Raw genomic sequence first — 21,262 nt, 5'->3', positions numbered from 1 at the left:
ATCAAAGCCATCATCCACTTGCCTTTTTTTGTACTGTGCTCAGTTCATTTCTTGGGCCCCCCAAGTCTGCTAGCTTCTTAACTGGTTTTGCTAAAAGGGTGTTAAGTTTGTCTGGTCTGCAGATTGTCAACAGGCTTTTCAGTCTCCCAAGCAGTGTTTGTGCTCGGCTCCCTGTCTGGTTTCCTTTACACTGGCTAAACATTTAACACTGGCCTGTGATGTATCCCAGTATGGCCTCAGTTCTGTAGCAGGGTGGGATAGCTGTGGAGAACCCAGAGTGAAACGTGAGCAGTTCTCGCTTGTCAGGATGGGTTCGAGTCTTCCTGTGGGTGTGGTAAAGTCCGTATTTGGTATAGGAGACAGTAGAGATGTGGGATGAAGTGGTAGACAGACCAGCAGTGAACATATTCACAGTCCTTTATGCAATCATTCAATCTGATTCCTCCATGAACATGAACAAGCCATTAATTATTCCATCTGGCTAGTACAGTTAATCAAGTGCATTTCCTTCTTCATGTAATATCCTGCACTGAGCAGTGTGTGATTACATATGGAGAGTGGCGTGCATGTGCTGCTGGAGAGAGAGAGAGAGAGAGAGAGAGAGAGAGAGAGCACTGCACAGGGGTCTCCAGTATGTGAGGTGAGCTGAGGCAGTAAGACGGAGCCACACTGCAGTCACGAATTACCACCACATTTTCTATACTGTGAAAGTTCGTGGGGCCCAAGCAGCATGGTGGTGCTGTTGCCTGAAGTTGACCTCTGGAATGAAGCTGAAGAGCAGGGGCAGGCAGCTGGTGCAGTGGTAGCTGCTCGGGATGAGCTGACGGGAAAAGATCCCTCATTCATGCCTGATGGCAGCACAGCTACAGCACTGGCACTGGCGCCGACAAACACAGAGTGGGTGACACTTACTGCCCAGTTGGCCAACTATGAACTGGTAAGTTCATGATTAAATACTGCTTCCTCCTGCTGATTCCATGGTAACAGCAGGGTTTTTGGGTTTTGTTGAAGTGCTTAGAGGGTGTCAATGTCGAAAGGTGTGGCGTAACCAGCATTAGATCAGCCAAGCTGTATCAATTGACATCGGGCTATGGCCTGGTCTCAGCACTTGTGGCCTGACGACACAGTAGCTGTTCACACAGTTCAGTGATCAGTGCCAGCTGCCTGGCTATGCAGTTCTGGGTTCTCTGACTTTGCTTCAGGTTTTCCTGTAGCTTTATCCTTTACAATGCCATCTTGTCCCATTGGAATCCGGATGGCACCAAACAACCTATCACTTACATCTTGAAGACGCTTTCCACTGCACAGCATAATTATTCACAGGTGGAAAAGAAGGCACTAGCTATTATTTTCGGAATTAAAAAGTTTCACATTTTCCTGTATGGAGTAAGGTTCCTCCTCATCACCAAGCACACGCCGTTGGTTTCCTTATTTGGCTCTCATTCCACACTACCGTATAGGACTGTCCACTGATAGCAGAGGTGGCCCCTCTTCCTGAGTAACTATTGCTATGACATTCATCAGCACTCCACTGACCAGCATGTCAATGGTGATACACTATCATGGCTGCTGGTAGAGTCCAATCTGGAGTTAGACCAACAAGAGGCTCTTGTGTTCCATGTTGGATGATGCCTTGCTGCGAACCCTGTCAGATTTTCCCTTGACAGCATGTGAAGTCGTGACTGCCATGGCCACTGACCTGCTTTTCGAGTAAATCATTTCAGCCGTCCAGTTGGGTTGGCAGGAGGGCATCCCTTTGGGTGGAGATCAGGTGTGGTGTATATTTTCCCTCCTATGCATTCTTGGTATTGTCAGGAGGGTCCTCAAGGTTGCCAAGGAGGAGCAATGCTGTTGAGTGGCCATTTCCAAGGCACTGTGTCCTTGCATACTCCAGCTGCTGCATGTGTTGCTAGGGGTATGACTTGTATGAAGTCACTGACACAACATCACATCTACTGGTCAGCAATCAATCATGACATTGAACATCTGGTGTGGGCTTGTGGGGGCTGTGCACAGAACCAGGTCGTGCTACCATGCCAATTCTATCCCTGGCTGGTTCCGGAGCACCCTTTGGACTGTGTGGATGTTGGTTTTGCTGGTCAATTTTTGGGCAACATGTTGTTGTTGGTGGTCTGTGTATTGTCCAATTTCCCGTATGTAGCCAAGCTCTCCTCCACGTCCTTGCCCCACAGGACCTCCATGTACAGTAACGGTAGGCAATTTGTGCCATGGGAGTTTGAGGACATTTCTTTTCACAATGATATCCAGCATCTGACTACTGCCCCGTTTCACCTGGCTTCCAACTCAGAGGGGGTGCACTTCGTGCATACATTTAAGACCCAAATGAAGAAGTCTGTGACTGACTCTTCCCGTGAAAATGTGTTGAAGAGTTTTCTGGCTATGTACCGGGCAATGTCAAAAACAGGAGCAGTCCAGCAGAACATTTGCACAGGCACCAGTCACGGAGTCTCCTGGATTTTCTGCACCTTCAGTCACATGCCATGAACCACCGTGGACTGATGACTTTTCCTTCCGGAACTACTGTTTGGGCCTACTTCTTTAGCAGGTGGCAGGTGGCAGAGGTGGCTGCCGGGTGTCGTGGTGGGCCACAAAGGTTGGAAGTTGCTTGTAATGGATGTTGGCAGGGAGTAGCTGACCCACCGTGGAAATCAGCTGCACACATGTCCTGTCCATCTGGTGAGCAGGAGGGCAGGGTTGGTCATGACATTGTTACAGGTGAGGGCACTCACTTGCTGCGGCATGCTTCCCTGTTGTCTCCCCCTCCATGCCCTCCATCTCCATTATCCTCCAGTCATCTACCACCTCAACACCAACTGAAACTAGCACCTGTGCTGCCGATGTGGAGTCCATGGATTACGCAATGATGAATTTCTGTAACTATACAGGGAGAGATTTTTTTATCTTGAAACAATGAAATACCTCAAAAAACTATGCAGTGGATTAAAAAATGAAAAATTATGTGTTCAATATTTTTAAAAATGCTATCCGGTGATACCAATGTTGACCCCCTGTCCCACATCCAGAGGGTGGTGAGTGGAAAACATTGAACTCTTAAATAGGAACATTGCATTCTGATTGTAGATTCAGAGTCTACATGAAAAAATGCATAACTTTTGTACATAACACTTCTATTATTGCACAGTAGATGATGCAGTTGGTTGGTGGAAACTTGACTGTTGTTTTACATCTATTCCATACATCTGAGGTAGCAAATAGCATTTCTCAAGACTATTGTACATGGCAGTAAACACATGTATCAGAGATCAACACAATTCTTTAATTGCTATCACCAGCCATCTGAACTCTTATTTTTATAACTGTCAAAACTTGTATGTCCCTTCTTTTAGTATATATTGTATCGGGGACGTGAGGTCCCCGTGGTCTGGTACTGATTGCCATGGTAGAAGCTGGTCAGAAGGATAACATGCTAAACATCATCTGCTATGGCTTCACTGGGTGTGAAACTTTAAAGGTTTAGGTCAGATTTTTGCAGTACAGTGCTGAAATACATTGGATATATGATTTTATAGTCTCCCCAATACACTGGAATTTGTTTGTCAATGTTTTACCACCAATGCACCAATGCACTTAATGCTGCTGATAGTCATCAAAAAACCACTCAAGCAGGAAACCCGTACTCATGTTACGATCATCTGCACTGACCACATACTCACTTGCTGCAGTTTTGCAGGTAAAACAGATCTGTTGACCTATCTATTGATGGTGGGCAACACTAATTTATCAGCTAAGTGTAGGACTGTCTGTGCTGATGCACCATTAAGATCCTCGTCAGGAAGGGAGTTAGCTGTATGAAATCAGGACAATAAACTGTTCACATGCAACAAAAAAGTATAAAGTGGCACGAGAAAATTTAGTAGGCTAATAAATATTCCAGTGCACAGTGCATTTATTGTTTATGAATCTGCTGGAAATGCAAAGGAAGATGCACATTTAAATGTCTGGCTGCCCCTCATAACAGAACTCCAGGAAACTCATGGGAAAAGACTGTGGTGTAGGACTTTCATTTCTTCAAAATGATTATGTATGTTTTACATGTAATACAGGTTTACTGTTGTTAATTCGTGACAATTTCATTAATTCCCAACAAATAATTCTAATGCTACACAAAATGTTGCTGTCCTGTACTAGATGCTTATGTAAACTACTGCCACTAGGCTAGGCGCAAGAACAGAAACTAACAGCTTTAAATGTTAATATCCACCTGAAACTTCTAACAGCTACTGAGATTGTCTTTATTATTCTTGATAGTTTATTCCAGCCAAGTATAAGATATTGGTAAGACATGATATCATCTCATCTTTAGTTATGTTAGCAACTCAAATTCATGAACAATTTAGCCTTAACCTACCAGCACCTCATGGAAACTGTTATGTAAACCTGACACTTTGGCATGAGCAACCACTAGTCCCCTGACTGAATGTACTTTAACTACATACCATGAATATTTGGATTTGTGGTCATGTATGTCTGCAGTGTAAATTGGATGCCCAATGTTGTCAACATTCTAAATTACTCCACATTTCCACACAAAACTAATGTAATCCACTACATGGATTAATGATGATAGTTGATGATGGTATTGGATGTTAGACACTCAAAAGCATGGTCATTAGTACCCTTACAATGTGTCTCCGGGAGGGGGGGAGCTGTCCTCAACAGGTGGATCATAATGCATGTAAAAAGCCACATTCATGATGCACTACACTGTGAAACTGAAAACCAATTAATAAAAATAACCAATTGCCTGAGCAGAGCATGCTGACATTCCCTCCCACAAATTTTAGGGATGAAGCCAGACAGTTAACAAATTTTCAAAACCCTTTTCTACACTGGTGCCAGTATCAACAAGGAGGTGGGAGTATCTCCTGTCAAATTGACAGTTGCCCTTAAGTCAGTATGAAACACATGTAGCCAAAACATGCTGAACCGAGAGTGGCACGCCACAAACTTCACAGACTGGTGGATCCTCCTGCTGGAGGAAGAAACTGTGTGTTAGTGGGCAATATCCTGCAGATACATGCGGTGAAATGCTTGTAGCGTACTCAGCGAGCCTGAGCGGATGAGAAACTTTGTATTGTGATGCCTTTGAATCCATTCCAGTGCCATAATAATGCCATATCTTTCCACATCACAATCTGTAACATGTTCTGGAAGGTGTACTTGGAAAACCCTATCAGGGAACATCCGAGTGCATTCCCTTGCTAGGAGCCACCTGTATACACATGGAAAAACCATAGTACACAGTTAAAACTGAAGACAATACATTTGTAACAACCTAAATCAAGCTTAAAGTGAGTTTGGGCCTTTGAAGACACCGGGAAGCAATTTGTTCCATCACTGGCTGTTTATTCATAAGCTGATATATCCAGATCTGTGAAACAGCTGGCGCATGTATCCCAAATGGCTTGGTCACATGAGGCTGATTCCTGAACAGCCACTCAAAGTTGGGTTGGATTACCAAACTAAATGCTCATGACTGAGACACTGTTAATATTTGAGGGCCCATCAAGCCAGGAGGAGGTACCGTCAAAGTCAGAGTGGTGGTTCACCATCCCCTGCACATAGACTCTGAATTAAGATATCCAAATGCCCTCATGGTAAACAGCATTTAACACCTTGAGGAAGTAAGTACTTGCTGATCAATGCTGCTGTAATCTATTCATGATTTGACAAATGCCTTATAAAAATGCAGGCGGCAGGACCTGTCAGCACTTCACGCCTTTTGGCTGAAGTATTTCAAAATATTCAATGATTTGATACTACTATAGCCTGTGTCACGTAGGATGATGCTTCTGCACATAGGGGCAGAGTGATAGGGAAGTGTGGAGGGGATGAGGTCTGCACACGCGTGGCGGCAGAGAACAGGAAAACAAGGTCCGTGTTGCTGCGGACAAAAATCAGGCCCATTTGCCTTTGGTACATCATATTATACGTTCAAATCTATGATGGAATAATGCATTTTAAAACCAATTTTGATCAGTCATCTATGAGAGAGAAGTCTTACTTCAGATCCTGAGGTTGTCTCCACTGCTCCATAACAATTGTCTGTGTGATGTCGGTAGGAGAGCCCAGCTGACGCAGCTTTGTGAAGATGTCAATTACAATTTTTCTCAAAACAACAATTGTCTAACAAGGAGATCATCAGAAATGGTTGCAGTAATTGCTATTTATTGCAATTTGGACTATATTATAAGTAAAAATGTAATACACATCAAAATAAAGTCAAACCAAAATCATCACATTTGTTTGACAACTGCTTCTACTCCATGCAATTTTTTAAATGTGTATAATGCACATATGAGGGTGTGTTTCACTGCAGTCCAATGTAAATCACTATGAGTAAACAAGAATTGCTGGTAGCAAAGTCTAGTGGAAAAGACTAATGGAAAAATTGTCAGCATATCATATTTTTCGGTGCCAAGAGAAATATGGCTCTGAGCACTATGGGACTTAACAGCTATGGTCATCAGTCCCCTAGAACTTAGAACTACTTAAACCTAACTAACCTAAGGACAGCACACAACACCCAGCCATCACGAGGCAGAGAAAATCCCTGACCCCGCCGGGAATCGAACCCGGGAACCCGGGCGTGGGAAGCGAGAACGCTACCGCACGACCACGAGCTGCGGACGGTGCCAAGAGACATTATGAGTTTAAATTAATTTGTTCGACATTACTGTGGGAGAACGCATTTATAATCCATTGAACAAGTAAACTGTGAATAACTCAACGGAATGCTGACAATAATGTTGAAAACCACTGATATCTCGACAGGTAACTCTCCCTTTAATTTTGAGGCATTTTCCAATTCGTGCCTTGAAAATGACAGGGGTTTACTTGTTGAAATACTGGAGTTTCAGGCACATTTATCTGGCCAAATTCTCATGAGTAATTAGAGCATACAACACGCTGGGAAAAGCTTAACTTCTCCTTAGGCAATGTGTTTAACATTACAATGTTACATATTCCTAATCAACAAAACCTAGGAAGTTCTCATGTACTATGTATGCAGTTGATATGTTGACAAAAACATTTTTAAACCACGAGTCTTTTTATTATTACTTTTGTTTCAAAGTCTACATTGTAATACCAACTGCTATCTGAGTCCATGTTCAAACCATTTGATTGTAAATTTTGGATGATTCAAGACTTTTATCCACCTTCACCTCCCTGTCAAAGCCTTATTTCTGAATGTGTGCCCACACTGAAAGGTGATGTTGTCTATTGCTTCATGCAGAAGCATTTCAGTGTCTGTCCGTTATCTAGAATATTTAATTCTTTTCACCATATAGCCTGTAACCAGTGAGCAAATTAATTCTATCAGATTATACTGACAGTGATATGTAGGTAAATGCAAAACTGTGACACCACGTTCACATGCAAGAAAGTCAAATTTGTACATTGTGTCGCATGACTTTTATAAATTATCAAGCTGCAGGAATTTAGCACGAGTCTGGGTTACATTGCCCAGAATATTTTTATTTTTCAGCTAGAGCACAATATCCCCTTTCCAGGGGCTTGTACTTGGTCTTTTCTCTGTAATGGCTGAGTGATAACAGCCATGATAATTACAATGACCGATTTCGAAGCAAGGTGTGGCAAGAATTGTTCAATGAACTGTTTCTTGAAAGTGACAGCATTCATTTCCGAATGGTAGTCACTACAGATTTTCTTATGCCCAAATACAAGTTTACTCTCAGGAACCAAGTCAGAACAAGAGCCAGCATGCAGATTAAGTATCAGAGAACTTTTTCCTATGGGAACTTTAAAACTGCCAGTACCATCACTCATTTTCCAGCAGGTATTCATGGAATGATTCCAACTCATCCATGTTTCATCAATGTAATACACTGCATAACTACCTCCCCCTCTTGTATCACGCATCTTTATAAGGGATGTGATTCGCGCTGGTTCTATGTCACTTCTTTCAATTAAAAACTCTCACCTTAACATAACTGAAACCAACGTCTTTTAAAATTCTTTGCATTGACGAAGTGCAACTTTGAGGCCAACTTGCTCAGGCATAATTGTAACAAGTTTTTTTTTTTATGTTGGGTATTCCCTGCTTATACAGGGTGAGTCACCTAACGTTACCGCTGGATATATTTCGTAAACCACATCAAATACTGACGAACCGATTCCACAGACCGAACGTGAAGAGAGGGGCTAGTGTAATTGTTTAATACAAACCATACAAAAATGCACGGAAGTATGTTTTTTAACACAAACCTACATTTTTTTAAATGGAACCACGTTAGTTTTGTTAGCACATCCGAACATATAAACAAATACGTAATCAGTGCTGTTTGTTGCATTGTAAAATGTTAATTACATCCGGAGATATTGTAACCTAAAGTTGATGCTTGAAACCTCAGACGTTCAGTTGTGTGTTGTAACAAAGATGGGCCACGGTCGGCGAGCAGCATCTGCAGGGACATGTTTACGATGATGACCGTGTTTACGAGTGTGGCTGTAGTGCACTGTTGTGGTTTGGTCTAGCTGTCGCAGTGTCCGCATGTAGCGCTTGCTGCTATTGTTATTCTGCATTTGTCTCCGCACGCAGACCAACTGTAGTACACCATGTTACCAGACGTCTGTGATAGTGTAGTGTTGTAGGAACTGTGACCATCGTGTATTCAAACTCTGAAAAGGCAGAGATGATACTCATCTATGGCGAGTGTCGACGAAATGCAGCTGAAGCCTGCAGGGTGTATGCAGAACGGTACCCGGACAGAGAGCATCCAATGTGCCGCACATTGCGAAACATCTACCGCCAACTGTATGCAACAGGTATGGTCGTAGCACGCAAACGGGTCCTTAACAGGCCCGTCACAGGAGAAGCGGGTGCAGTTGGTGTGTTAGCTGCTGTTGCCATGAACCCACACATGAGTACATGGGACATTACGAGAGCCGGTGGACTGAGTCAAAGTAGCGTCATGGGCATACTGCATCGTCACCGCTTTCACCCGTTTCATGTGTCGCTACATCAGCAATTACATGGTGATGACTTTAATCATCGAGTGCAATTCTGTCAATGGGCATTAACAGAGAATGCGTTGCAGTTCTACTTGTTTACCGATGAAGTGGGTTTCACAAACCACGGGGCAGTGAATCTATGGAACATGCATTACTGGTCCGTGGACAATCCTCACTGGCTCAGACAGGTAGAGCGACAGCGACCGTGGACTGTAAATGTATGGTGCGGAATCATTGGCGACCACCTCATTGGTCCTCACTTCACTACAGGGGCCCAAACAGCTGCAACATACATTGCGTTTCTACAGAATGATCTGCCAACGTTGCTCGAAAACGTCCCACTGGAAACGCGTCGACGTATGTGGTATCAGCATGATGGTGCACCTGTACATTCCGCAATTAACACTAGGTTGACCCTTGACAGTATGTTCGACGGGCATTTCATTTCATAGGATGTGGAGAACGCATAAATTGGCCAGCCCGTTCTCCTGATCTTACACCTCTGGACTTCTTTCTGTGGGGTACGTTAAAGGAGAATGTGTATCGTGATGTGCCTACAACCCCAGAGGATATGAAACAACGTATTGTGGCAGCCTGCGGCGACATTACACCAGATGTACTGCGGCGTGCACGACATTCATTACGCCAGAGATTGCAATTGTGTGCAGCAAATGATGGCCACCACATTGAACATATATTGGCCTGACATGTCGGGACACACTCTATTCCACTCCGTAATTTAAAACGGAAACCACGTGTGTATGTGTACCTCACCCCTCATGGTAATGTACAGGGTTATTACAAATGATTGAAGCGATTTCACAGCTCTACAATAACTTTATTATTTGAGATATTTTCACAATGCTTTGCACACACATACAAAAACTCAAAAAGTTTTTTTAGGCATTCACAAATGTTCGATATGTGCCCCTTTAGTGATTCGGCAGATATCAAGCCGGTAACCAAGTTCCTCCCACACTCGGCGCAGCATGTCCCCATCAATGAGTTCGAAAGCATTGTTGATGCAAGCTCGCAGTTCTGGCACGTTTCTTGGTAGAGGAGGTTTAAACACTGAATCTTTCACATAACCCCACAGAAAGAAATCGCATGGGGTTAAGTCGGGAGAGCGTGGAGGCCATTGCATGAATTGTTGATCATGACCTCCACCACGACCGATCCATCGGTTTTCCAATCTCCTGTTTAAGAAATGCCGAACATCATGATGGAAGTGCGGTGGAGCACCATCCTGTTGAAAGATGAAGTCGGCGCTGTTGGTCTCCAGTTGTTGCATGAGCCAATTTTCCAGCATGTCCAGATACACGTGTCCTGTAACGTTTTTTTTTTGCAGAAGAAAAAGGGGCCATAAACTTTAAACCGTGAGATTGAACAAAACATGTTAACTTTTGGTGAATTGCGTATTTGCTGCACGAATGCATGAGGATTCTCTACCGCCCAGAATCACACATTGTGTCTGTTCACTTCACCATTAAGAAAAAATGTTACTTCATCACTGAAAACAAGTTTCGCACTGAACGCATCCTCTTCCATGAGCTGTTGCAACCGCGCCGAAAATTCAAAGCGTTTGACTTTGTCATCGGGTGTCAAGGCTTGTAGCAATTGTAAACGGTAAGGCTTCTGCTTTAGCCTTTACCGTAAGATTTTTCAAACCGTTGGCTGTGGTACGTTTAGCTCCCTGCTTGCTTTATTCGTCGACTTCCGCGGGCTACGCGTGAAACTTGCCCGCACGCGTTCAACCGTTTCTTCACTCACTGCAGGCCGACCCGTTGATTTCCCCTTACAGAGGCATCCAGAAGCTTTAAACTGTGCATACCATCGCCGAATGGAGTTAGCAGTTGGTAGATCTTTGTTGAACTTCTTCCTGAAGTGTCATTGCACTGTTATGACTGACTGATGTGAGTGCATTTCAAGCACGGCATACGCTTTCTCGGCTCCTGTCGCCATTTTGTTTCACTGCGCTCTCGAGCGCTCTGGCAGCAGAAACCTGAAGTGCGGCTTCAGCGGAACAAAACTTTATGAGTTTTTCTACGTATCTGTAGTGTGTCGTGACCATATGTCAATGAATGGAGCTACAGTGAATTTATGAAATCGCTTCAATCATTTGTAATAGCCCTGTACATGTGCGTCAGTGAAAAAGACCAATAAAAGGGTGTTAGCATGTGGACGTAATGTGCTGTTCCAGTCTCTTCTGTACCTAAGGTCCATCACCGTTCCCTCTGGATCCCTACGTAATTCGGTGCTCTCCAATACACACGATCGAACAGCGGAGGAGTGGTATTCAAGCGTCAACTTTAGGTTACAATATCTCCGGATGTAATCAACATTTTACAATGCAACAAACGGCATTGATTACGTATTTGTTTATATGTTCAGATGTGCTAACAAAACTAATGGGGCTCCATTTTAAAAAATGCAGGTTTGTGTTAAAAAACATACTTCTGTGCATTTTTTTATGGTTTGTATTAACCAATTACACTAGCCCCTCTCCTCACGTTCGGTCTGTGGAATCGATTCGTCAGTATTTGATGTGGTTTACGAAATATATCCAGCGGTAATGTTAGGTGACTCACCCTGTATACATCTCAAACATGGAATGCTTTAAAATATCATAGTCAAAACCATCCATTAGTGTTACAGGTTTCTTGCAATTTTGATGCTTTCCAGGCAACACGAAAACAAATTTTCCTGAGGTTTCTACAGCTCCGACACTTTTGTTTAATATTCTCTGTTTGTTTAGTTCTCTTGCTGACACACACTTTTGCAGGTTCTTCTTGAGTTTTCAAAATGTCAAAAAGTAGAAGTCTCGCTTTAAGATTCACTTTTGAAAAAGTTATAAACTGAGGATGCAAACCTCCTTGACTGCTACGTCTACATCTACATGATTACTCTGCAATTCACAATTAAGTGCCTGGTAGAGGGTTCATCGAACCACATTCAAGCTATTACTCTACCGTTCCACTCTCCGACAACGTGTGGGAAACACAAACACTTTAATCTTTTTGTGAGAGCTCTAATTTCTCTTATTTTATTCTGATGATCATTCCTCCATATGTAGATGGGCACCAAAAAAGTATTTTCACTCTCTAAAGAGAAAGCTGGTGACTGCAATTTCATGAGGAGATCCTGCAACAATGAAAAATGCCATTGTTTCAATGATTCTCATCCCAACTCATGTACCATAACCATGGCAGTCTCTCCCCTATTTCGTGACAGTATAAAATGAACTGCCTTTCTTTGAACTTTTCCAATCAATCCTATCTGCTGTGGATCCCACACTGGATAGCAATGCTCCAGAAGAGGGCAAAAGAGTGTGGTGTAAGTAGTTTCTTTGGTAGACCTGTTGCATTTTCTAAGTGTTCTACCAATAATGCAATCTCCAATTTGCTTTCCACACAACATTATCCATGTGATCGTTGCAATTTAAGTTCTTTATAACTGTAATCCCTAAGGATTTATCTGAATTTATAGCCTTTAGATTTGTGTGTTTTATCCTGTAAACCGAAATTTATCAGATTCCTTTTAGTACTCATGTGGATGACTTCAGACCTTTCATTATTTAGAGTCAATTGCCACTTTTCTCAGCACACAGATATCTTGTCTAAATCATTTTGTAATTTGTTCTAACCATGTGATGACTTTATAAGATGGTAAATCACATCATCATCTGCAAACAGTCAAAGAGGACATCTCTTCAGATTGTCTCCTAAATCGTTTATGAGATCAGAAACAACAGAAGGCCAACAACACTTCCTTGCAAACGCCGGATATCACTTCTGTTTTACTTGATGATTTTCCATCAATTACTGTGTACTCTGACCTTTCTGACAGGAAATCATCCATTCAGACAGCTAAGATGATACTCCACAGGCATGCAATTTAATTAAAGTTGCTTCTGAGGGACTCCACATTTACTGCTGTCACCTGACATATTAATTGGGAAATCACACCAAAACATTTACAAATACACAATCACAACTATACTGTTACAAGAAAGTAACACTGGCAACTGAATGAATAACTCTGTCGCTCCGTGAATGAAATGGCACTGTTGCGAAACACGACAACAGTGCAGCATACAGGATAGAGAGATTCTTGCAGTCTAGTCTGTAACTCACGGCTAGCCGCTCGGAGAAAGAATGAATCTTATTGGCTTTGGTAGTTAATGGTGGGGGATGTGCAGAATGGCTGAAAATAGGGCTACCTTCCTACATGATGCGAACTTCAGTTTGCATGTCTTTCAGGTGCAGGAGTCAGGTTAATTCTGTGCTGAACAGGAAGCCCAAAAAGCACACATTTCCTTAAAATTTAAAATATTAACCCCCATTGTGAGCTCCAGTTGGTTACAACTTTGATGAGTGGCTAAAACTGACACAAGTAGTCTTTTCTGGTGAGAACCTAAAACAAATTTTATTGGGCCAAGCTTCCGTCCTCCTGATGGTCAGCTGCCATTGCTTCATTGTCATTGTAAGATTGGAGGAAAAGTAGAAGATCGAGAAGCTGTTCAAAAACAAAGAGCAATTAACAGGGCTCCTGACTGTAGCAGAGATGCCACTGGTTGTGGCTGCAGTGTGACTCTGCGTACTCTGCTTTGGGAGACCTCATTTTCCTGAATAAAGCAGTCAGACGAGGTATCACCAACACAATATTGAAAGCCTCTGTCCTGGAGGAATGACTGGATAGGAAGCAGCAGACATCCATGTAGTCCCCATTCATGAAGTTGGTGAAAGGTGTTGTACCTCCAAGCAGTCTCATACGCTTTTACAAGAACTGAAGACACACCCACCATATAGTTTTTGTGTAAGGATTCCTGTATGATACTTGCCTGGTTTCCATAATTGAATTAATATAGCCTCTTTCCACTGGTGGGGCACAAGTCCATCTGATTTAAATAAGAAAGGAGCTTGCCTATAGCTCTGGAGTACAGATGATGGAGCATTCCATAGTGAATCTGATCTAGTCCTGGAACAGTGTCTCTGGCTACAGACAGAGCTGATTCCAATCCACACATGGAGAATGTATGATGACAGACCTCCACAAGAAGTGCAGTCTCCTCATCTCCACATTCGTACGGAACATCAGGAACTCAGGAGTTTCTCCAGATGATGCAGAGAGAGAAGAAACTGTTCAGCTAAAAACTGAGCCATGCTTTTAGGCATGTTCAACGAGATTCCATTTCTCAACAAGGCCATAGAGGGAGGTGTACCACCTTTGCCTGAAATCTGCCTTATTGATTCCCAAATTCATACAGTGAAAGTCGACCGATTAATAGAAGTCATGAATTCCTTCCAGGAGTTTTTGTTCTGTACTTTATCACTTGCATTGTTTGTGCTCTCATACATCTGAGGCCCTAAGATTTTCTGTAGTTGGATGGTGTTTGAATTTCCACAAAGCTGTGCACTTGGATGGTGTTTGAATTTCCGCAAAGCTGTGCACTTAGCTCTGATTGCTGAGCGACATTCTTCAATCCTCCAAGGAACATGCTGCCATCTGAGCTGGTTGCTAGACTGGTGAGTGGAATCGAGGGTGCCATCTGAGCTGGTTGCTAGACTGGAGAGTGGAATCGGCGGCAGCTCAGTGGTTCATACAGGTGGTTCACCATATGGGCACATTCCTGTTGTTCGAAGGCACCTGTTGACTGTGTTGCAACCAATTTGCCCTTTGAAGCATCCATCTTTGCAGTCTGCTTTCGGTCAATGCAAATCTGTGCCCACTTCCCACTGAACTGAATTTGCAAGAGCTGGGGAGCAAAACCGAAGGTCAAAACCCAGAGATGACCCTGTGGCTGTAGAAAAGTGTCATCTGATGAAAGTTCAAAAGGCAGACAGATTAAACAGACAAGGCACTTGATAATTTCACCCCTGGGGCATGTGGTAACCGAGTCCCACAGCACACTGTGTGCAATGAAATCACTCTTGAGAAGGAATGGGTGGGGAAGTGCATGGAATAACTGTCAGCGCATCTACATCCAACAGGTCATGAGGTGGAAGATATAAAGAACACTGTGATCTACACCAGTGTGAGAACTTCCACTGTAACTACTAGTATGGACATTGTAAGAGGGATAGGAAAGGAGTGGCATGAGTCATCTACAAAAACAGCCACCCCTCCCTTAATCCCGTCTCCAGTATCATCGTCCTGCTTCTCAGTGTACCGTATTTACTCGAATCTAAGCCGCACTTTTTTTCCGGTTTTCGTAATCCAAAAAACTGCCTGCGGCTTAGAATCGAGTGCAAAGCAAGCAGAAGTTATGAAAAATGTCGGTACATGCCGCCACAACTAACTTCTGCCGCCGAATATATGTAGCGCTACGCAGGCATACTTTGTACAGGATAAATACTGGCGCCAAAATCTCAGCGTCAGTAAATAAATTAAAAAAAAAAAAGGAGAAGACGAGCTTTTTTTTCTCCACCGCGAGTTTCGACCACTGCATTTTCATACATTATCCAACGAAGTAAATACAAATTCCGTATTGTTCATCTTCGAATGTAGCACAATTTCAGTGTACTACGAAAATCTGACTGGCAAGACTGTTTGGGATGTTTGTCAATATGGCCAACTCTACGTTCTGAATTTTTTCCTATCTGTGAGAAGAGATGGTTGCTAATAGGAACCTGATGAAATTTGAATCATATACAGTATTCTCTTCACCATAAGAATTATACGAATATAAACATTTTGCCATGTATTCTTTCGTGTTTGCTGCTATCTCATTTAAATCCTGTCTGCCTAATAAACTACGAAACTAGAGTGAGACAACAGCAAACGCGGAAGAATATACGTATCGTGTCATGTTTATATTCGTATTATTCTTATGCCTAATAGTGATACAGTCAGAAATGAAGCACGGCAAGTGACTAGATTTTTAAATCTAAAATGACTCTAATTTCTGTGCAGAATTTGATGTAATAAAGAAGCGACCGCAAAGATTTTCAAACGGAGAAAAATTTTCGCCTAACTTTCGTTCAGAACATGTTCTATCATACGCAGTCTATTATTTGATTCTTGTTGATCATTATCAAAGAAAGCAGCAGTGTAAGTAACAACAAATTGCGGTCTCTTGCCATTGTTTCGCTAATGAGACGATTCCTCTTTTTTTTTTTTTAATTGTAAGCGGCGGTAGCGCACACAAAAGCAAACCGTGCCTCGAGCCGCGACAGGCCGTAAACACGCACTATCAGAATGCGACAAACAATGCATGACACAGTGCAGTAATGCATTTTCAGCTTAAGAGTGACGCAAACACCTATAACAAAGAAAACGGCAATTATCAGATCAAAGCAAAATAAGCAATCGATTCAAACCAGACGAAGCACGTGAAAAAGGAAGGGCACCCGTATAAATACGGACGGAGCGCCTGACGATTAGCAATGGCTATGTGGTAAAGCTTAACTGCTAAGCTTAGACTCGAACCAAACTACTGTAGCTGTATCATTCATTCGACCTAAATTGTGTCTCATATTACAATGGACAAACTTTGTTTCGATTTGGAGGTGCGGCCTAAAACTTTTCTCTCCCCTTGAATTTCGAGTCTCAAATTTCAGGTGCGGCTTAGATTCGGGAATTTTTTTTTTCCTTTATTTCGAGTCTCATTTTTCAGGTGCGGCTTAGATTCGAGTGCGGCTTAGATTCGAGTAAATACGGTAGATGTGGCAGTTTCAACTAGAAGTGCGCCTCCATTACTAAGTCGTTTAACGGAAAGTTGGGAAGTTGTGGTAAGGTCTTATGGGACCAAACTGCTGATGTCATTGGTCCCTAAGCTTATACACTAATTAATCTAACTTAAACTAACATAAGCTAAGGACAAAACACACACCTATGCCTGAGGGAGGACTTGAACCTCCGACGGAGGGAGACGCACGGGCCATGACAAGACGCCTCAGACCACGCGGCTAACCCGTGCGGCAGTTGTTTAATGCTTTTTGAGGACCCAGCAATAGCCTCCAGCCCCTTGTCAATATTGACAGGGTCTTCCAGAAAGTTCCTTCTGCTCTTTTGATTACAATGAAAGCGCTAGGGCAGTCTAGTGCCCTGTTACTATAATTCTGAGACTACTTCTTGGGCGGACTGACCATCTGAGGTCTCTTTGTTAAATGTGTGTAGGTACTAACTGATGGTACACCTGTCATGTCACAAGTAGATTTTGATTGAGGTTACTTCATAGAATTCAGACAAGTCACTAGGGAGAGAAATATCAACCTAGGCAGAGTCCCATGTGCCTGAGCAAGCCTTATACAACTGTGGGGCAGCAGGTGCCCCATATTTTTCCCGATACAGACTGTTTTACTTGAACAGCTATTCACCCCATCAGCATGCAGCACACCTTAAGGCTGAGGAATTTTAAACAGAGGAGTGTACCTTCCTCAGAGTCCAGGCCGTGCAGCCAAGGCCAATGTTCTCCGAAACACACAATGTTCCACCACTGCACCTAACAATGGTCCCTGAAGCATGCCCATAATTTATGGTAGAAGAAGTCTGGTGGGAATGGTCAGTCTCCGGTTTGGGAAATATGGGGTCATTGTGCCCATACTCTACCACTGTTGGTGAAGCTCCGTATGGAAAAAAAAAAAACAGTCTTCCCTTCCCCAAGTTGTCAGGTACTCTTTGTCAGGCCCCTCTGCTGAGATCTGTCCAACTTGGATAGCCTTGCCAGTAGCTATGTCACCACCGGCAAAGCCCTCAGCATCATTTAGGTGTACAAACCCTCCTGCCTGGCAAAATGAAGGTGCCTATGATAATGCACTATCCCCTGGTAGTGGGTCATCAATGAAAACCAACACTTAATACTAGAAAGAGATTGATAACACAAATACAATTCAAAATACATATGAATCTGAGTTGTCTCCCTGCTGACATACAATACTGCTCAAGCTACAATGGTCCAAGCAGTCTTTTAAGTTCCTAGACACTTCTGAAGTTCTTCAACATTACACGACAAACACTGGCAAAAGGTTGGACGCTATCCTGGGACCTGTCTCTTGCCAGATAGCAACTAACAACCACAGTGTACTTCCTGGCAGATTAAAACTGTGAGGACGGGCCACGAGTCATGCTTGCATAGCTCAGATGGTAGAGCACTTGCCCCAAAAGGCAAAGGTCCCGATTTCGAGTCTCGGTCCAGCACACAGTTTTAATCTCCAAGGAAGTTTCATACCAACGCACACTCCACTGCAGAGTGAAAATTTCATTCTGGAACCACAGCATGCTGCACAATACCCAGGATGCAGCAATATATCATTAGCCCAACTTTCAAAAAGTTTGAAGTTGAATGCCTACACATTGGAGATGCAGCTAAATAACTGGAATTTTATTCATGAGCAATTGACAACTACAAATTTATTCTGCTAATAAAGCCTATATTTTTGCCTGTGGCAACATCAACACTATCTGTAACTAACATAGCCAGTCCCACAAAAACCCACATCATACTACTGAGATGCAGTTGCAATAGTAGTTTTATGTGAATACAATGAAATTAACCTAATGGTTAATTTATCACTTTACAGGAATCCTGTTTGTAAATTTAGTGCAAATCTGGTTACATTATTATTAGAAGAATTTTATATGGTTACAAGTCAATGTTCCATCACTGGGACTGAGTCCCTGCACATTTTGACCTACTGTAGGCTGGCCATTGCATTCTTCATACCTCAGTATTGTATTTTTGCTTCTAAGGATGGATGAAATGTTAAGTCTACAGAATTACGGTAAACATAAAAGAAAAACTGGTCACTCACATTAATTACAATCAAAATATCTCCTATGCACCTGAAAATAATTAGGTGAATAACTGTTAAAAGAGCTGAAAACTTCCAACAACTCACTTGTATGATTTTTTTTTTTTTTTGTGTAGGGTTTCATTCAGACAGCTTAACTTCATTGCTGTTGAAAAATGCACACATCCTTAAATTAATATTTATGTTAAAAATTAGCCTTAGTATCAATCTCTTCACATATTGTTTGAAACACTGTGCACCACCAAAAGAACTGCATGTGATGGTTTGGAGAGAAAACACACACACACACACACACACACACACACACACACACAAAATTTTGCAGGAAAAAATCTCACCAAATGCCCCTTCTCCAAGTTCTTGTAAAAATTTCACGTCTTTCAATTCATATTCACGTGCCCTCAAGCCTGCTGACACAGTTTCTTCAGCTTCTCTAGTTGCTGGAAGCAACAGGTTCATTTCCATCATCTGGTTGTAGCTGGTGTTACAATTGTTTTTATTGTTCGATTTATTGGGAGAAGAATTTAATGACGATTTGAGAGCAGCAATCTGTCAATAAATGCAAACAAATAACTGGTCAATAAATATCAGCATAATACCACTAAAGCATCTCTTTATAATACCATTCTCATATTACTAATAAACACATGCAATATGTTAGGGTACATTGGTTGAAGAGAATGATAACTGATGTGCTTATGTGTGACCATTCTGATCTATGATTCTAGCTTGCTGGACTACATTTAAACAACAGTTGTCTTCATCATGAACTATGAGAGATGGTTTTACACATGCTTGCTGTCTGATCTTGAAAAAAGAATTACAGTGTCATGCAATGCATCACTATTTAAACCAGAATCCACAAAATCCACTTATCTCTGCTACAATCTGAACAGCATCAGATTTCTGCTGGTAATTGGAATTAAAGACAGCTCAACAATGCAGCTGCTGGCAACTAAACAATATTTCTGGAGAAAACAACTTTACACAGTCTCAAAATTCGTAAGCAATACTTGACCCACACCATCAGTAAATCAAAATAATCCATCTTCACATGGTTACTCAGCATACAGGGTACAATATACTCTGACATGCCCAATGGGGCAGTGAGCTAATCATTATATTTTGTGTACATTCGAAACTCAGTAACCCCATCTGAGATTTTGTATGTGCTTTTTACACACTACGATATGGCTAGGAACTGTGTTTGTTGTGAGTGGACACAAGGAGAACTGGCTGCAGTCCGTAAACAGCTGAAAGGTGTGCTGGCTACAGTCGACATACTTCTAGCTAATGTTCAAAGTTGCGACGACATCAGGGTGCTGGTGATGAGATCTGCGACACCTTTGGTGCCGCTGGAAGCTCCTGGTGACACATGTGCCACTACATCTCCTGATATGCAACATCTGACCGATCCATCCTCACCTGAGAGGTGGCAGCCAGTGGTGGGTTTGCGTGTCACTGCTTGGAAGGTGAAAGTGAGAGCAGATCACGTAGCTGGTTCCCTATGCGTTGGCAACAGGTATGAGGTGCCACACAGTGTTGATGATAACTCTGAGCCAGCACGCGATGCCTCTCTTGTTGGGCCAGCAGCCGATTTTCCTGCCCAGTTTGGACAAGTGCAGAGAGTGATATGCTTGTCATTGGGAGCTCCAGCATTAGGTGAGTAATGGAGTCGTAAAGGGAAATAGCATGCAAGGTGGGAAAGAATGCCAGTGTGCATTCACTATGTCTGCGAGGGGGCATCTCGCCTGTGAAGTGGAGGAGGCTCTACCGGCAGCTATCGAGTGCATGGATGCAACTGGCTGCATACAGTGGCACATCATCAGCCACACATGTCATCAGCCACCAGCTGCTTGCATTCTGAGGGCATGGGTCCTTTTGGTGGTTGGCTGATATGGTGAAGGGAACTAGCATTGCACGTGGGGTGCAGGCTAAGCTGTCTATTTGCAGCATCATACCCAGGGCTGATCACAGTCCTCTAGTCTAGTTTGGAGCAGAGTGGAATGTCTAAACCAGAGGCTCAGACAACTCTGTGACGGTATCGGATGCCAGTTTCTTGACCCACAGGTGCAGAATTGTAGGGTTCCCCTTAATATGTCAGGTGTGCACTACATGCAGGAAGTGGCTACTTGGATAGTGGAGTGCGTGTGGCATGCACAAATGCATTTTTTAGGTTAGAGAAATCCTCCCTTGGGATCAAAGACAATTTGCCTGATAAATTAGCCACAATGTCCATCATCGCAGATCAGAGATAGAAAAGGTTAATATGACTTTAGTAAACTGCAGGAGCATCCAAGCAAAGGTCCAGAATTAGTATCACTTACTGAAGGTTATAATGCAAAGACAGTATTAGGAACAGAAAGCTGGTTGAAACCAGATGTCGATGGCAACGAATCCAAAGTTCAGATTGGACTATTTATTATAAAGATAGGTGAGTCACCAATGGTGGCAGCATCTTTATTGCAGTAACGAATTAGATAAAATCTAGC

At 42.7% G+C, this 21,262-nt stretch overlaps 1 protein-coding gene across 1 annotated transcript in view; it reads right to left on the bottom strand.

Annotated features, from left to right (window-relative positions):
• The window catches only part of LOC126184837 (tyrosine-protein kinase transmembrane receptor Ror-like), a 125,012-nt gene that overhangs the window by 32,712 nt on the left and 71,038 nt on the right, over positions 1-21,262 (bottom strand). The window contains exon 7 of the mRNA XM_049927429.1: positions 19,109-19,319. Coding sequence (XP_049783386.1) covers positions 19,109-19,319 — 211 coding nt within the window. The remainder of the gene's footprint in view (positions 1-19,108; positions 19,320-21,262) is intronic.

The sequence above is a fragment of the Schistocerca cancellata genome, chromosome 4 (genome assembly GCF_023864275.1).
Source record: "Schistocerca cancellata isolate TAMUIC-IGC-003103 chromosome 4, iqSchCanc2.1, whole genome shotgun sequence".
NCBI lineage: Eukaryota > Metazoa > Arthropoda > Insecta > Orthoptera > Acrididae > Schistocerca > Schistocerca cancellata.
This window is presented reverse-complemented; position numbering and strand designations above follow the sequence as displayed.